The sequence below is a fragment of the Heloderma suspectum genome, chromosome 10, assembly GCF_057233095.1.
Source record: "Heloderma suspectum isolate Gila_16-S chromosome 10, 16-S_ref, whole genome shotgun sequence".
NCBI classification, from domain to species: domain Eukaryota; kingdom Metazoa; phylum Chordata; class Lepidosauria; order Squamata; family Helodermatidae; genus Heloderma; species Heloderma suspectum.
In genome coordinates this window covers 8,842,980-8,860,563 of record NC_139467.1, presented here as the reverse complement: position 1 = coordinate 8,860,563, position 17,584 = coordinate 8,842,980, and the positions used below count along the sequence as shown (strand labels likewise).

The window sequence follows — 17,584 nt, the reverse complement described above, 5'->3', positions numbered from 1 at the left end:
ATGGCTCAGGGATGCTGGGAGTTGTAGTCCAACACAGCTGGAAGGCCCTGCGGGGGGGGGGGGGGGAACGCTGCCTTAAGGGGAAGCCACATTCATGTTGAGCCACAGACAAAGTACTGTTCCACACCTTTTTCTTGACCTTCAGTGCCAGTCTACTTAGAGGAAATCATTGCCCCAAGCCCTGTTACTGAGAAGGATTTACAGGGCAGAGAGTACCCTCCGTCTGCCTTGCAGTGCGTGACTAACCAGAAAAGGCAACAGCTCGGGAAGACTCTCCACTAGCAGTGGCGAAAGATCTCTGCTTGCAACCCTGCAGAGCCATTACAAGTCAGATGGCTAGGTGGATGCAGCCTTCCAGGTGCTCATTGGCCATGCTGGCTGTGGGACGATGGCTGTTGCAGTCCGCCCTATCTGGAGGGCACCAGGTGAGGCTGGCATGCAACAACATAACACAGTAATTACAAATAGCCTGAAGGTTCTTGTCAAGAGGCAGCCACTTCTGACTTTATTCTTTTTTTTACAACTTAAAAACAAAACCAGCAATGTACAGCATTATTACACAGCAGGGCTACACAGGGCCTGGTGGACCACTGGGGTGGGGGGCTGCCAGCACAGCACTGCGCCAGGAATAACCTCTAGTGGCGGTAGTGAGGGCTCCGGGAGCGGGAGCGCGAATGCCTGTGGGAGGCAGAAACAGCAGGTCGATTTAGAACAGGGACAGACATACAAATGAGATCCTGGTTGCACGTTCACAACTGCCATCTTCTATCATCGGGGTTAATAAGCGCTAATGAGAGCCAATGCAAAGTTGCAGGTAAAACTGTTGGTCTGGGGAGAGGACAGTGCATTTTACTGCTGAGCCACAAAATTCACAGCATGGAAAGTATCTCTGGCTGATGCTACTGAGCAGGTAAAATGGGAGAAATCCCATGTACGCTGCGCCAAGCTCCATCGAGGAAGGGCAAAATATAGCCCAGCACCCAAGTAGTTGACAGCCATTACAACTGCAACAGTGGATGGAGACCATCTGCAACCTGTGAGGTATTGCAGGTTTGTCTCCTGTGAAGCTGCACCAGTTCAGAAAGGCACCCGTGCTCTGCAGCTTCTGCTCCATATCCGCTCCTTCAGCAACAGGCCTGCTACCCGCCCCACACACTGGACAAACAAAAGCAAAATTTACCTCCTCGAAGAGCTATATTCTCGACCTGCAAGAGAAATTGGGAAAAGTTAAAAAAAAATCTCCAAAATACATCTCCAAAGTGGAGATCTGATTATGGCTTTGGGGAGTAATTCCTTGTAAAAATCACGAGGATCCATTTTTTTGTGCCAGGACAGTGCTGGCAAATGCCAGATGTATGCGTTTTATGTTTATAGACATCATGTAAGGTTTATTTTTAGTGTGATGGGGGGACCCTGTGTAAAAATCATGCAAATTCATGAGGGTCTGTTTTTGTTCTGGACTGGAATTTTTACCCAGGCCCCATGGAACAGCTGTGTGCACGCTTTCTACGCTCTTTGCCCCTCCACTTTCCCTCATTGCCATTCACCCTGTCATTCCGCCTTCCATGTCCTTCCCGCCCCCCAGATGTCAGGCAATGCATCTCGGGAGATCTAAGATGGACGCCACCTACCTAGGACATGAGCTGAGGAGCTGCTGCCTGCTTGTGTGAGGACAGCCAGCAAGGCACTCCAGGGAGATTAATTGTGGCAGACCCGCCCATAGGGGTATCTCACAGCGTTCCACAAGCCGTGGCAAAGCCACCAGCACCACAGCTGGGGAACGCCCTTCTGAAGCATGCCGGAGGCGTAACGACTTTGGCCAAGAGCGCTCTCCTTCTCCAGGTGAGCTTCTTCACCTCTGTAGGGGGCTCACTCCAACAGTCTCAGAAGGGAAGGCACAGTCTTTTCCCCCTCTGCACCATACCACCCCTCTCTTCCAGCCACCTCACGCCAGCCCTGGGGACTCACTGTAACGTGGGGAAGGAGAGCGGCTCTGGCGGCTGTACTGCCGCTCCCACTCCTCTCGCTCTTTCTCCCGACGCTCACGCTCCCTGCCAAGAAAAACGCTGGAGATTAACCAAGACAGGCAACCAACCCGTTCCCTCCCCACCACTCCACGACGAGGGGACAAGGAAACCACAAGGGGCATTACTTCATCCGGATCTTCCGAGCCATGGCACGCAACTCATCTTCTCGCTCCTGGAAGAGAGAAGATGGTGCCCTGGTCAGCAGAAGGACGAGCAGCTAGGCTAGGGCAGCAAAGCCAACCATGGCCTCACACAGGCCAGCTCCCACATCTGGGCATTCTGCAGTAGGAATACGTTCAGCACTGAGGCAACGCCAATTCTGCAACTGGAAGAAAACTATGCAGACTGGAATTCCCAGACTGCAGATTGCATAGTGGCTACAGTGTTGGCAACATGGTGCCCAGGTGGTCTTTCTGCTCCTGTTCCTCAATGGGCAGCTATCAGGAAACACCTCAAATCTCTGCTGCTCATAGCAGTTCTGAAGACTGGGTCTATAGTCTTATTTTGCCAGTCACCGGGGGGGGGCAGGGGGTGAAATCCAAAGGGACATCGTCCCTCTGATCACTGGAAATGATACTGAGCAACTCATCTGGCTTCTGAGATTTCACCAATTATTGCCCACACAGTTACAAGCATATCTTTGCAATCGTAAGGGCTAGAAACGTGATTAAACACAACAAAACTAGAGCTCTGCTTCTCACAAAAGCTTTGTTCTGCACTCAGTATCATATTCTGTGTTTGCATGGTGTTGCAGCACCCATGAAGCCTCGATTACAACACTAAATGCCATCCATCTTTTGCATTTACATTGCACTTCTGATCCATGATGGAACTCAAGGAGGCATACGTGGGGTTACCCAGACAATCAAATCCAGGCACTGACCAGATCCAGTCCTGCTTTCAGACTTGCCCGCCAGCCCAAGAACGGCTCAGAAATGGGATGCAGCCCTCAAGGAGAGAGAGGCCTTGCACCCCTGCTCCAGACCATTGCACTTTCACTGTGATAATACATGCCTTCTCCCAAAAGACAGGAGATGAAACCCAAACTAGATCTGACTGCCTAGTTCTTGCTCCAGACACTCACTCCACCATCTCTCTCTCTCTCGCTACCACCAATTGCTGTGCATCATACCTAGTGTGTTGATTTACTGCGCTTGGAGAAATGGGTCTTTCTAACAGCAGAATTTTGTGCTTGCCAGTTACCTGTCTTTCATGCTCCTGTTGCATCATCTTCTCCTGGGCAGCTTTTTTATCTGCTTTAACTGAAGAGGAAGAGTAGTGAGATGAGCAAGTGTGACAGAACGACAGAAGGGGGGGAAGGGGGGGCAGTTTCCTTGAGTCAAGCACCCCACAGACACCCAGATGCTTACACTGCCGGTTAAGCGCCTTCTGCATGCGCAGCTTCAGTTTCTCTTGCGGAGTCAGCTTTGGCTATAAGCGGAAGGTAAACAGAAAGGGGTTAAGAGTTTGTCCCATGGCCTGAGCTCGCCCGGGTTCTGTAGGAGGGGGCATATGTGGGAAGAGAAGAACCTCAGGAAAGACAACCCTACAAATAAAGTATTATTGCAGATCGGCCAAGAATTTGAACAGAGGACAGAGAGTTGAGAGCCATCAACTAAACAGCCCCCCACCAGAAAGAAACCAGAAGATTTTGTGTTCTAGGAGACTCACCAGCAACACTCCCTTTTCAAAGGGGCCACTCTCCCCCAGGGGGAAGCAGGCGGCCACCCTCCCAGCACATAGAAATGGGGAGCCAACTGAGATATATGGGCTCTTTGGCCTGCAATTATCAAGAACCAGTCCCTTGACTTGAAGGGCATGAAAAGAGAGTTGTTTCAGTTGCTGACAAGAAAGCGGGAGCTTGCAGCAAGGGAAAGCCGCCTTTGGCAATACAGGTTGAGCATCCTCAAGGATAAGAAATGCAAGTAACCAACTTAGACACATTGATACAATGTGAAAATCCATTCCAGCCCCCAAATGCAAAAAGAGGGATAAACAGCCACTTGCCTGGAGTAAGAACCACTTGCAGGCAACCAAGACAGTCATGTCTTGATTGAGAGTTTTCCCCTTTTCAGGCCATCCTGTGCCAAAGATGACTAGCAAATACAACTTGTAGATAAGGTGGCCAGTAAAAAAAAGTTGGACTAGTGACTTTTGAGGACTTTTGTAAAGCTGGGTTGTGTACTGTTTCAACCCTCTGGTACAACTTCTGGTACAACTTCTGCTTCCTGCGGCTTGATTAATCCTCATGAGTGATCCCCTGGATTTTCCCAAAATCCAGGAACAAGCAGCTTGTGGCTCCTCTAAGGACACCGGTATTACACACCGTTGTTGGAACCATGAAAATCCCATCCCTTTCCTCTTAAAAAAGAAACCCTAAAGTTCCACTGCTCATGACTGCCAAAGAATAAGAGACAAGCAAACAAAGCCCGATTTCATTGGGTTTCTGAAATTCAGTTTCAGACTCTTCATCAAGGCCAGCGACATGCTTCTGCATGCTTGAATCACGAGTGGAACAAATACAAATCATGCTTGGGAAAATATGCGGCAAGTGACATGAACTTAAAATAAGAAGTATCTGCAGCCAGGACTGGGAAAGTCTCAGGCACTTTGTTTCCTAGACTTCGAAGCACTGGCACTTCGCCTAGGAATCAAAGGCATTCTCCGTCCTGTACAAACAGGGTTCCAAAGATGCGATGCTTTCGTCCTAAAATCTGGATTATTTCTCCACTTCTCTCTGCAGCCATCTGACTCACAGTACATTTCTATCTCGCTCAGTGCTGAGTAAGATATCCACTCCTGACCATGCCTTGGCAATTGCCACAGGAACAGGCTCCACTTGTAATTCAGCCTTCGTTCTGAAGAAAAAGGTGCCTCGATTAATTAGCTGGTCTGATCTCTCAGGGACTAGGAGATTAAAAATGCCTCCTTCAGTCCAGATCTCTCTCCCACTCAGTCAGAGGCGAACTAGGAGGGTCTACTGTGCCAAAGCAAAAGGGAATTTTTGCACATGTGTGCCACAGAGAACAATGCTGCTCAACCCATCTACCTTTTATTGTTCAGGTGGAGAAGTATCCAGCTCGCTTGAGACAGTTGCTAAATCCCAATGACAAGGGATGGAGAAATGCAAGATTTGGGCAGCTGTCCTTCCACACCGATGGGACAATTTAGGCTGTGCACTAGTCAATTAATCATCTGTGAGCCCAGCAGTGTACAACGTGACGGAGCAGAACATGGCCCACTAGTAAATTTCTGCTTGGACCACCCAGTCTCTGCTGGTCTTGCAAAGAATGCCGACTAGATGGAGCTCCATCTGTTCTAGCAAGTCACTTAAGCAGGAGTGATCACTAAATAAACCACTTATGCCTTAAGTGTTAAAATGCCACATGTCTGCATTGTCAGCTTGGTACATTTTATGCACATGAGTGAAACAGAGGAGTCTAATAAAAAGGAAAAGTGGGCTGCACCTTCCCCAACCTGGCACCCTCCCGATGTGTTGGACCACAACTCCCACAATTCCCAGTGGCTGGGAAAAAGCTGAAGTCAGCTCACTCTTGGCACAAACCCAAGGCTCATTTGCACTACAACTGCAAACATGGATTTCGTCCTCATGGTTCTTCCCCAAAAGGCCCCTGTGACCTAGTTGCTGGCTGGGTCCAGAGACTCCAAGGCTGGCCTACAGATATCTAGGGTACCTCACAGTTAAACTGGTGTACACTTGCAGTGTAAACCTGGTATCAGGATCCAGAAGTGTGATAAGGGCTAGCTCTCACAGGCAAGCACAAGCACTGGATTAAAAAAAAAAAAAAGTCCCATGGCACAATAAAGGCTGACACATGGTTGCATTCACCAGTAGCTCTACAAAAGCTTAGGTCAGCCTCCCTCAACCTGGTACCTTTGAGCATGTGTTTCTTGCAACAGATGTAACACGATTGCCCTGCTGGAATTTGTCACCACTTGAAGACTCCCAACTAAATGTGGGAACAGTCTCCACTGGAAAGTACTGCAGGCGGGTTCTGATTGGGAGACGACGTTCTCTCTCGTGATCCGTATACACACATGCAAGCCACCGCTGGGTGCTGTAGGAAACAAGCCTGCCACGAGTGAACGAGCACCAAGTCTTCCCCGTCATGAGATTCCCATCCATTTGTGCTGTGGCAGTGCAGACTATGGAGCCAACTCCAGTTCCCAGGATGCATTTCCATATAAATAACCCCGTGTCAAAAGGGGCAGCTGTGAAGGTGGCCCTTCACTGGACCCACTACCACCCCTTCCCACTTTCTATTCAGGTCCACAGTTCAGTTCATTTATTTCATGTATTATATTTCTAAACCTCCCCACAGCCGAAGCTCTCTGGGCAGTTCACAGTTGCCACTGCTTTTCAGAGCCATGCCAGGACACATAGGAAAGCTGGCTCGAAAGCACATCTGGTGTTAAGAATCCCATGATGATCGCCCAGGCAAGCCCAATTTAAAGGAACGGAACTTGAACAAGAAGAGTCAACAAAGCTGCCAGAAGACAAGAAAGCACACATTTCTAATACGCCTCAGAGCAGCCTTCCCCAAACTGGTGCCCTTCAGATGCGTTGGGCTACAACTCTTATTACCAGAACTCCACTGGCCGGGGATGAGGGGAGGGCATCAGGTTGGGGAAGGTGGCCTTAGCATATGTGCAGCACATTTGTGGAGGAGGAGAAATTGTGGATTTGTTGCACTATTTCTTCTGATGCCCTAGAAGGGAGGGGTTTAATTTCTCCTCCCTGGACTGTTGAAGAGCTGCAAGCATTTGGTTAGACCCACCAAAACGTTGTTTGTTTTTCCTGGCAACCTTTAGGAAACAGATCAGCTGGAAAGTGGCTCCTTTTGCATGAGTCCCAGCAAAAGCGAGGCGAAGTTTTGCAAACACCACATGCTCACCTGTTCCTTGGACAAATTATCTCTGTGGATCATGAGCCTGTGGTTTTGATTGCACTGACTGTACTGTTTACCCCATTCCTTCAGATTATTTTAACCTTATATGAACTTGTTATGGCTCAGGGCTGAAATAAATATATTTGAACAACAACAAAAAACGAACGTAGTGTCCTGCTACAGACTTCTCAAAAGCAGGGAAGCTTGAGCAGATCTCATAACCAAGATAACCAGAATATAGCGCAGCTGAGAATTCCCGGCAGTCATGCAGTGGCTTGTGATACAGAGCTAAAACCAGCTGGGATCACCTACTCATAAGAATGCCACCAATGACCCAAGATCCTGTCCTCTCAGCGCTGTGATCTGATCATTACTCATATTTACGTGGAGCAAGGAATTCCACAGGGCTTTAGCCACACACAGCCTGGTGGACTGCCTTGGCTTCTTCACAGGTACCAGTGTTTCTCTGCGCAACTGAATTCACACCCAGAGATTTGAAACATAAACCATCGAACATGTAAACAGTAGCACATTTTTGTCACTTATCCCAATATGAAAGGAAGTCTCTAATCCTGTCAAGGATTGCCAACTCTTTCAGTTTATTCTTTGGATACTGAACCAAGATTAGGAGCCATTACTCCAGGATAACCCATAGAAAAATAAATCCCTTAGGACTAAACAGTCAAGAGACGATCCCCCAGTCAATCACATAAGCTTCAGGCCCAGTTTTGAGACAAAAACAGCCCTGATTACCTTGATGGATAACTTAAACCAGGAACTGGGTGGGGGAGGTGTCCCTTTGTTGGTTCTGCTGGCCCTCTCAATTGCTTTTGATACCATTGACGATGGCATCCTTCTGGCCTGGCTTGCTGAATGGGACTTGGGGACTGCCTTGGAAGAGTGCTCAGAAAGTATGATTTGTCGAGGCTATTAAGAGGGGCCACATACAAGAACATAAGAAGAGCCCTACTGGATCAGACCAAAGTGGGTCCATCTAGTCCAGCATTCTGTTCATACAGTGGCCAACCAGCTGCTTGGGCAAAGCCCACAGGCAGGCCTGAGTGTGACAGCACCCTCCTGCCCATGTTCTCCAGCAAATGGTATACACAGGCGTACTGCCTCTGATACTGGAGGTAGCATGGAGGGATCAGAACTTCGACAGCCACTGATAGCCTTTTCCTCCAGGAATTTGTCCAACCCCCTTTTAAAGCCATCCAAATTGGTGGCCATCACTACATCCTAGGGTAGTGAGTTCCATAGTTCAACTGTGCAGTGTGAAGAAAGCTTCCTTTTGTCTGTCCTGAATCTCCCACCAATCAGCTTCATGGGATGACCCCACTGTTCTAGCATTGTGAGAGAGGGAGAAAAATGTCTCCCTATCCATATTCTCCACACCATGCATATAAGGAGCACATGACTCACTTATTCAAACAACTGCACTGGCTTCCAGTGAGTTTCCAAGACCAGTTTGAAGTGCTAGTGATGACCTTCACATCCCTTTTGAGTTTGGGACCTGGATACCTAAAGGACTGCCTTCTCCCATACAAACTATCCACTGATAGTTACAAGTCCCTCCTGCAAGCCTCAGCGTCCCCAGAAATATGTCAAGTTGGGACCTGGGACCACCTTTTCAGTGGCTGCAGTCAAGCACTGGAACTTATTCCCCACAGGACATTCTCTCCCTGGGCCCTCTCCATAGGATGGCCAACACCTCCCTTTTTTGGTTTTGAGGCGATATATGGTTGCTCCCTTGCTGAAGTGATTTTAATTGCTAGAAGCAATTAATTGTTCTCAATTAACATTTTGTTACTTTTAAAATCTTTTTATCTGCTGTGTTATTGTTTTATGGCTGCTTTAATGTCTTATTGTGGTGAACAGTTTCTAGGACAGTCACGTTATTGTTTTAACTTACTGTTGTTATCCGCCTTAAGCTCACTGAGGAAGGGCAGGGGATAAAGCCTTTTCTTTAAATAGATGCATAAATGACAAACCCCTCCAGCAGGACAGGGCTGGAACAAGACACCAGTCATCCCACCCACAAGAACCCATAGCGGAGATCCCCACAGCTCACCATTGGGTAGGGTCCATATAGCTCAGTGGCCGAGCCCATGCTTTGCGCGCCCAAGGTCCCAGGTTCGATGCCCGGCACCTCCAATCTTGGGTAGCAGAGGCTGGGGGACAGATCTCTGCCTGAGCCCCTGGGGAGCTGCCGCTAGTCAGGGGAGACAACACAGGGCTAAACAGACCCATGGTTTGGCCCAGCAGGAGCCATTTCACAGACCACCACCACCTCGGTGTCCCCTTATACACCACTTCCACACCCAATCTCTCATGAGGTGGGGTGGAACAGGAACAGCATGGGGACAGGGACAGAGCCATGAAACACAGAAAGAAAAAGCTACAAGGGGAAGGAAGAGCCAGTCTTGGACTCGGTAGGGGAGACCACTGGAAGCCAAAGCTAGTTTGCAACAGGGTAAGGTAGTCTGATTTACAAGTGTCAATAACAGAAAACAAGAGGTTGTAGCAGGTAGCCCCACTCCCTTCATCTGCACATAGAAAGGCCCCAAATCAGCAACTTCCAACACGGACTCCAGGCCTGGTTAGGAGAACCACTTTCTAGGTCCAATACATAACACCCCTTTGGCAATGCAAAGAAGTTCAACCCCAGTGTTAACACTCTCTTCCCTGGAGCCCCAACCCCGTCAGCATTAGCCCAGGAAAACCCAGATTTAAGAGCAGCTCTCTAGTTTGGCAGCACCACCAGCAGGTGCCTGAGACAATCTCCACCCCTGACTAAGTCTGCCGTACTCAGCTGTGGCCATCCAAACCCTAAAACAAAGAACAGCCCTTTTTCCTGCATCTCTATTGTTCCCCCGAGTCTTTTTCTGCAGTGATGGGAATTAAAGAGGTGAGGTTTAAATTCTTACTGACTTTGGCAGCTCCTGTCTCTTTACCACCGGCAGTTTCAGCCCTAGGAAGGGAAAAAAGAGGGAGAGAGGAAGAAAGGTCGGAATTGTTACAGCACCAGCAGAAAGGTGGATGCCCGCTCCGGGGCAGAAGAGGCCTTGAGGCCAAGGCAAGAGGCCACGCAGAAGCACCGCCACCAGTGCCCCCTGGTAAAGGGTGGCCTCCCTCCCAGCACCTGCCATTGCTACTCCCAGGCGAGATGATCCACTGTGGCCCAGGGGGCAAGGAAGTGGGGCAGAAACAACCCAGCACACCTTAACTGCTCACACAAGCAGTCACTTGGGTAAGTAGTCTAACATCAGAGCTGCAACCTCACAATATTGCAGCTTCCTTCCCATGAAGAGACAGACCACGGAAGTCTGGTACTCGTGCAACTGGACTGCTCGCACAAGCCATTATATGTGCAAATTCACTCAGGGTGGGACTTGGGTACATCAGGTTTCAGCAGCCTGGAGCATCTCACTGCCTCCCAGCCCCCAGTCTGGGAAATGAGAGTAGAGGTGACCAATCTCCAAGAGCAAAACGTCATGAATAATAAAAAGTAGCAGAAAGACAGCTGCTACTGGAGTATGGAATACACGCATTTGCGCCCTCACAAAGAACGTAGATGCCGCCTAGTAAAATGTTTTGTCTCTATTCAAGGAGTGTTTTAGGGGGCCAGGTTTCCCCACCATACCTCAGTTGGGATTACTTCTCTGTTACATCAAGACTGGCTGTAGCAAGCATGTTCCTGAGCATCTGCAGAGTGCTTTTTTTTTTTAAAGGGAAAGTTGCTAGCCCTTACGACTGGAATTAAGATAAGCTTGAAAGTGTGGGGGCAATGCCTAGTGAAATCAGAGGAACCAGAGGGGTTACAGACTACGATCTCAGGGGCGGGATGTCAGTCTGCAACACAACTCCTTGCCTCTCCCCTTGGCTAAATTACACAGAATAGGCTATAGAAAATCAAGAACAATCAACGTAGGGAAATTATGGACATTTGTGTAGCGTGCAGAATTCAGCCTCTCTGGGTTTTATTCGCTGCTTGTCGTGCTCCCTGCACAGTATGGACAACCCTGGGGATGGGCAGGGAGACATCCAAAGGACGCGAAAGGGCATCGCCCTCCAGGCAGGGGGAAGAGAGGGAAAGCGACACACCACATGCTCACTTTTTCAGTTTCTCCCCGATAGCCGGGGAAGCCGCTGGCCTCAGCTGTTTCTCTCTGGCGGGAGACGCTGACCTGCTGCGGCTTCGTGATTCACTGCCGCTCCTGCTGCTGTGGCTGCTGCTCCAGTGTCGCGCTCCCCTGCCGCTGCTCCACCGGTAGCGCTCCCCAGACCGGGAATGGCTCCTGGGGAAGAGGGCGTCCCATCCGCTCAGGACCACCGGGTGCCTCCCCCCACCCCCCAGAACTCGGAAACGCCGCTTCACAAGCAGGAGTTCCGTCGCCACCCGCAACAACTCACCTGGACCTGCGGCGGGAGCTGTAACGCCAGCCCCGCTCCGTGGAGCGCGACCTGGAGTGGCGGCGGCCGTCCCGCGAGCCTCCCGCTGAGTACCGCCTGGTTCTGCTGTGGGACCGGGAGTACCTGTGGCTGCGCGAGCGGCCGTAGCGGCTGGCTCTGTGATGCCCGCTGGCCCGGTGGGACCGCGAGCTGGACCGCGAGCTGGAGGAGGAGGAGGAGCTTGACGAGGAGGAGGAGGAGGAGGAGGTGGAGCGTCGCCTGCAAAGAGGAGAGGCACGATGCTGGCTAGTCGCAGAGGGGGCAAGCGGACTGGCAGGCGCAGGGAAAGGGGCAGCTGAGAAGACATGGGGACGCCCCAGGCTGCCAAGATGCAGCCCTGCTGGCAGTTCCGGAAGTAGAGAGAAGCTTCCAAATTAGTCACCACGCTTGCACAGCTGACAAAAGGCCCAGGAAGATCCCCATTCACCTCCCCCACCTCTTCTTTGTTCCTTCAGCAGACCCAATCCTGGAGGGCAGGAAGGTGCAGGAGACCCTGTGGGCCCGGGTGCCATGTCGCATACACCCTACTGCAAAAGGCAAGGGGGCCCTGGATTACTGCAAGTTCTCACTGTGAATTACAGAATCCAGCTTCAGTTCAGAATCTAGCACATCCATCTGATTCTTGGGAAATCCACACTGCGCTTTAGAAGGAGTGTGCAAGTTTTCAACTCTCAGGAATGCCAAGGAACCACGTTACTTGAAGGACCACCTGCATCCGAATCAACCTCCCCACAGTTTGAAATCATCTTCAGAGGCTCTGCTCTTGTGCCCGCCAGTGAGATCACCTTGGTTGGCAGGCACGAGGGACAAGGCCTTCTCAACGGTGGTCACATGCTTGTAGAACTGTATTCCAATTAAGAATGTATAGGAGCCATGGTTACAAGTCTTCAAACAGCCATCAAAGACCTATTTGTTCCAAGTCGCTTCTTCTGAACTGTGAACTTGATCTGGTGCTGAATTATTTGCGTTACTGCCAGTATACTTGGCTGAATCTGGGTAGTTATTGCTACTGATGCTTTACTGCTCTTTTTTTGCTACTGAGTCCTACTGCTGCCTTTCACGAAGTTTATGGTGACTGTGTTTTATTAAATGTTGTGGCCTTATATTTTATGTTTATATGATGTAAGCTGCCTTGTGAGGGCTTGGTCCTAAAAGGCAGCTTACTAGGGAAACTACTAGCAAAACTAAAATAGTTCTTTGCAGAATCTGGATTTGCCTGGCTACAAACGTTTTATGTGTTGACTTGCAGTAAACCAGCATCCCAGGCTATGGGATGCCCCAACCAAGGAACAACAAGATCCGTATGTATTCATGGCAACCACACAGGGTATCTGACCTTCTGGTTCCTTCAATGAAGTAACAGCAGTAGCTGCTTTCATTGGAGGGATGTAAGACAATGAGAAATTAACAGCCCCTTGACACCCCTTAGACTGGCCATCCCATTTCCCAGGATTTCACAAGAAGAGGGAAGCTCTGCTTTCCCTGGTTTCCTGACCAGATGCTGAAATGAAAGGGTTGGCTGTGTGGGGGTTGGCCAACATGGGTGGCCAGTGGGAATGCAGCTCCCAAATATAGTCGGGCCTGAGCATTCAGAGAGGATGATGGGAAAAATAAGAAGTCAACCTGTGACCCCGGAATGGTCTCTGCTTTAAAGTTTGGGAAAGCGAGGCGGGTGCGAAAGTTACCGACCGGGAGGAGGCGCTATGACCTGCCGCAGCGCTGCCCTGCTGCACTTGGCCAGAGCGTGCCTTGCTGAGGGAGGCGGCCTTCCTGGGGGCTCCTCCGGCTTGAGAGGCTGCTGCTTCCTCGTCGCTGCCCCCAAAGCTGGTGATGAAGGTGATCTTCTCCTCATGGCCTGGGGAAGGCGAGCGAGAGCGGGATCGGGACTCGGATGAAGATTCAGAGGGCGATCTGTAGGATGGAGAAAGTCCATCACTGGTGGATGGTAGAGCAGTGCAGTGGGGGCCAGTTTCAGGTCTGGAGCATTCCACACGGGTATTCACTGCAACCCCCGAGCCACATTAACACACTTTAGATTTTACAAAGCAAGAACACACACTCAGGAGCTGCCAACAGTAAAGGCATGGCTAATCTGCATTAAGCAAGACAGCCTCCTCCAGATCTTTTGAACACAGGAAGTATCACAGTTCAGAACGGCCGAGTCTCATATTCTTTGAGAGAATCCCAACAGACATTCGATGGTCCCCACTGGTTGACTGCGAGATACATTTGCCCCCCTCCTCCTGTGGTAAAGTATGCATCAAGTTCCCTGGCCTCCAGGAGGCAGGAACGGCTGGGCTTGGTGCAATGGTAGTGGTTGCTGGGAGTCACAAAATAGGAGCGAAGACCAAAATATGAGTGTGCCTTGAACAACACACAAAACCATCAGCACGGTGCCTTGTCACCCTCTCCCCATGCATGCGCACATGCACACATTATATATAGTACACACACACACACACACACACACACACAAACACACACACACAATCAATCCAGACTGCATTCTACAAGCACAGCTATTTTTCTGGATGCCAATGAAGATCTCCCCTTCCCCAGTCTAGAAGAAACTTCAAAAGTACACTGGACCTACTTACCGTTTGTAGGGATCATAGGTGGGGCTGTCTCTCCGGGCATAGCTGTAATGACAGAGGCGAGTGAGGACAAAACTGGGCCCCAATTCTAGGATGGTGAAAGTCTCATGGGAGACATGCACAGGCCAGCCACAGTGCCTGACCTCTCCGTCCAATTCAAGGAACACAAGAGGATTTTGTCCTAGCTGCCCCCCAGCCCAACCTCCCAGGCTCAGGCCTCCATGGTTAGCACCCCTCTTTCTTCAAGGAATGGGATCAGAACCCACCAAGCACATCTTCACTGCCACCACTACCCCACCCCCCCCCGAGACCCTAATGAACTCCTCTGCTTCTCATTCCACCTAAGGGAGCCAAAGGCCTGCTGAGCTTAGCAAGGTATAAGCAGCAGGTCATCTAAGGCACCTAAACTGGACAATACAATTGATTTGTGAAGCACAGCAGTCTACCTCATGACCCAGGACAATCTCAGCAGCCAGAGACACCAGCCCAGTGCAGCTGTATGCACCAGTACCCCGGTCCTGGCCACCACGTTCCCTCCTGACATGCTCAGGCAAGCACAGTTGCTATACAGAAAGGTGGGGCACAAAACATCCAGTACAGAAGGAGAAGGAGAGGCTAGAACCATGGAAGGGGAGAGGAAAAGGTACACAGAGCCAATGCAGTCCACCCTGGCTGAGGAACACTGGTCCAGAGAAACCTTTCCCAACCTTGTAGCCCAAGACATCCGGAGGGCGCAACTCCCAGCTTTCCCCAGCCAGCAGTAGAGGGCACCAGGTTGGGGAACGCTGCTCCAGAGAATCCAGGATTGGAATCCCCCACCACTGCACACAACACAGTTCTACTGCTGAAACCGAGCAGATCTGGCCTGGAAAAGTAACTGGATGGGAGGTCAACTCGAGACTACAACCCCTAGCATCCCCCAGCAAACCATGCTGGCTGGGGGATGGTGGGAGTTGTCGTACAAGACACCTGGAAGGCCCCAAGTTGGGGAAGACTGCTTCGGAGAAGCCAAGGCTGGAATTGCTTCACGTTTACACGCGGGGAGAAGAGAGATTCGTTTGCTCTCAGTGAAAGCGGGGCTGAAAACAGGAAGGTGCCCTCTGCACAGAGGGAAGACAACTTGAGGAAGCAGCACCCGGGGGAGGGGAGGGGAGGGGAGGGGAGGGGAGGGGAGGGGAGGGGAGGGGAAAACCAATCCGCCCCAGCCTGCCGTTCTCCACCAGCAGGGGAGGCTTGTCCCTTCCTGCCTGCTGAGCACTCGGCAGCTGGTGCCATGAGCCGCCAAGGTAAAAGCGTTGAGGCACTCCCCAGCTCCTCCCGTGATGAGAGGGGGGCAAGGCCTGGCTGAGTGGCAGCCGCATGAGCCCCCCTCCTCAAAAGGCCTACCTCGGAGGGCTGATCTTCCTTCCTTTCAAACGCTTCTCTCGGAATTCCCTCCTCTGTCGCCGAGAGCGCCGGCCCTGGAATAGAGAGAAGAGCCGGGATAGCAGAGAAGCCGCCGTGTCAAGGGAGAGGCCCTGAGGATTCCCCACCTCTGCTTTTTTGGCACAAATGGGGGATTGTTTATTTATTATATTTATATCCCAGCTTTCTTCCATCGTGGAGCTCGAGGTGGCTACATGTGGTCCCCAGGTGGTCTCCCCTCCAAGCACTGACCAAGCCCAGACCTGCTTGGCTTCAGCAAGGTGGCTGCCTCGTATGCCTTCAGACCATGACCTGGGATTATCCCACCCACATCTCAGGCATGCCAGCACCAGGGCTCAGACTAGAGTTTCTCTCCCCACACCCCGCCCTGTTAAGCAACTGGAGCCTTCTGGTCCACCTAGTCATACAGGGAAAACATCAGAGATTAGGAAAAGCAGCAAAGAGGAGAGTGCTGTCACCACACAGAAATGCCCATGCCCCCAAGCCTCCCTACCGAGTACATGGCTTTCTCCTCCTCCAAGGCTTTGGCGTGTTTGATGGCTTCTGCCTCCTCTTTGTCCTTCCGCAACATCCTTCCAGGAGAAAGAAAAGGGGCAGGGGGGGTGCAGAGAGAGAGAGGGGTATACTTATATTTCGAGGGTATGAGCCACCCTCTCAACATCTTGTGAAAACTATTCTAGCAGCTACCAATTCATTCAATACTTGCTTTTTTTTTTTTTTTAATGAATGGCCTCATACCCAATTCGAACAATGGATGAAAGCCCTGGCACTTATTCTGTTACAGTTGTAATCAGGCTCTCCTCCTCCTCAGCCCACCCGGGACAAATGGGTTGCTGCTTCCCACCAAGCTCAGACTACCTGAACCAAACAGTTCTTCCCCCATGTCCCTCCACTTGGCCATGTGGGCAACATGTGGCCTACATGCAGCCCCCCCTCCTTTTTGACAGCTCCCCACCCCCCCAAATTGCTGCTGCTGCTGCTGGGGCTTCCAGGAGCACAATTTGTATGCAAACAAGGCACACGCTCCCCTCGCGTCTTGTTTCAAAGGAGAAATGAGGCTCCTTTCTCACCACGGCTGCATGCTGATTTCATGGCTGCGGCAATTTTGGCGAGGGGGGGGCGTTGTGTATGGCCCCAGTGGGTTCCAGCAAGGCAGAAATTAGCCTCCAGACCCTCGGATGTTACCAGCCCTGTCCTAGACACTACCAAGCCATGCCAGACAGCAAGATCATGCCCCGGGTAACGTTCTGTAAGTGAGAAGAACTACTGCCAGTGTCATAACCCCCCGCCTGAAATCCTGAGGTCAGTTAACATCAGCCTTCCCCAATGTGGTGTCCCCCAGAAGTGTTGGACTACAACTCCTAACATCCCCAGCCAGCATCGGTGCTGGCTGGGGACAATCGGAGTTGTAGTCCAACACCTCTGGAGGCTGGGGAAGGCCAGCCTAAACACCATTCATAAGCTTCTACCAGGAAAGGTGGTTTCTGCTGCCCTTCCCTGCACCTTTTCTCAGCTCTGTGACACTGGCAGCCAAAGACAGACCAGCCTGGGGCCCTGGTCACCGAGGTGCCAGATCCAGCCCCACAAGTTGGTCGCCACGAAAACATGCAACTGAAGGGACTGAGGAAAAGGCAGCACAGAGGCTCCCGGGAGCCCCAACGGTGCAGACTTCTTACCGGACAAAGTCTCCCTCTGCCATCCCATAGGTGGTTGCCTGCTTGTTCAGGTCAGCGACTTGCTCCTGGTTCAGCTCATCGACGTCAACTTCGACATCTGCAAACCACACAAGAGACACTGGTTGGCAGCTGTGCTCAGAGAGCCTCCCGGAGTTCACACATCCGACCAAGCAGAGCAGCCTTCCCAAACCAGGCACCGTCGAGATGCCTGGGACTACAAAGCCTGTCATCCCCAGCCAGCACACTGAATAGGCCTGTTGGCTGGGGATGATAAGCATTGAAGTCCAAGGCTTCAGGAGGGTGCCAGGCTTCAGAAGGCCTCAGTAGACTGTTGCCAGTCAGAGAACTCTTTGACACACTAAAACCAGTTTTCAGGCACATCTGGCTCAACCCTCGGGCTGGGATTGGAAGAGCTTCTTTTAGGAGAGCCCAATAGGCTGGCAAGTGGCCAGCAGGATCTCTCTCCTCTCTCTTGTTCTCATCCCAAACTCTGAAGTCAA

General features: G+C 51.1%; 1 protein-coding gene across 8 annotated transcripts in view; it reads right to left on the bottom strand.

The window, feature by feature from the left end:
- Nucleotides 1-470: 470 nt before the first annotated feature.
- The window catches only part of CLASRP (CLK4 associating serine/arginine rich protein), a 31,195-nt gene continuing 14,081 nt past the window's right edge, over nt 471-17,584 (bottom strand). For 3 of the 8 annotated variants that reach the window (XM_084814984.1, XM_084814983.1, XM_084814987.1), the window contains 15 exons: nt 17,085-17,181; nt 15,902-15,980; nt 15,370-15,443; nt 13,987-14,028; nt 13,079-13,300; nt 11,351-11,608; nt 11,053-11,235; nt 9,869-9,908; nt 9,009-9,149; nt 3,398-3,458; nt 3,231-3,289; nt 2,153-2,199; nt 1,969-2,051; nt 1,181-1,205; nt 471-678 (listed from right to left, as the gene is read on the bottom strand). In XM_084814984.1, the coding sequence (XP_084671110.1) occupies nt 636-678; nt 1,181-1,205; nt 1,969-2,051; nt 2,153-2,199; nt 3,231-3,289; nt 3,398-3,458; nt 9,009-9,149; nt 9,869-9,908; nt 11,053-11,235; nt 11,351-11,608; nt 13,079-13,300; nt 13,987-14,028; nt 15,370-15,443; nt 15,902-15,980; nt 17,085-17,181 (1,454 nt within the window). In that variant the 3' untranslated portion in view covers nt 471-635. Of the gene's footprint in view, nt 679-1,180; nt 1,206-1,968; nt 2,052-2,152; nt 2,200-3,230; nt 3,290-3,397; nt 3,459-9,008; nt 9,150-9,864; nt 9,909-11,052; nt 11,236-11,350; nt 11,609-13,078; nt 13,301-13,986; nt 14,029-15,369; nt 15,444-15,901; nt 15,981-17,084; nt 17,182-17,584 lie in introns of all 8 variants that reach the window. The other 5 variants (XR_014785015.1, XR_014785014.1, XM_084814986.1 and 2 more) reach the window with 3 other exon arrangements.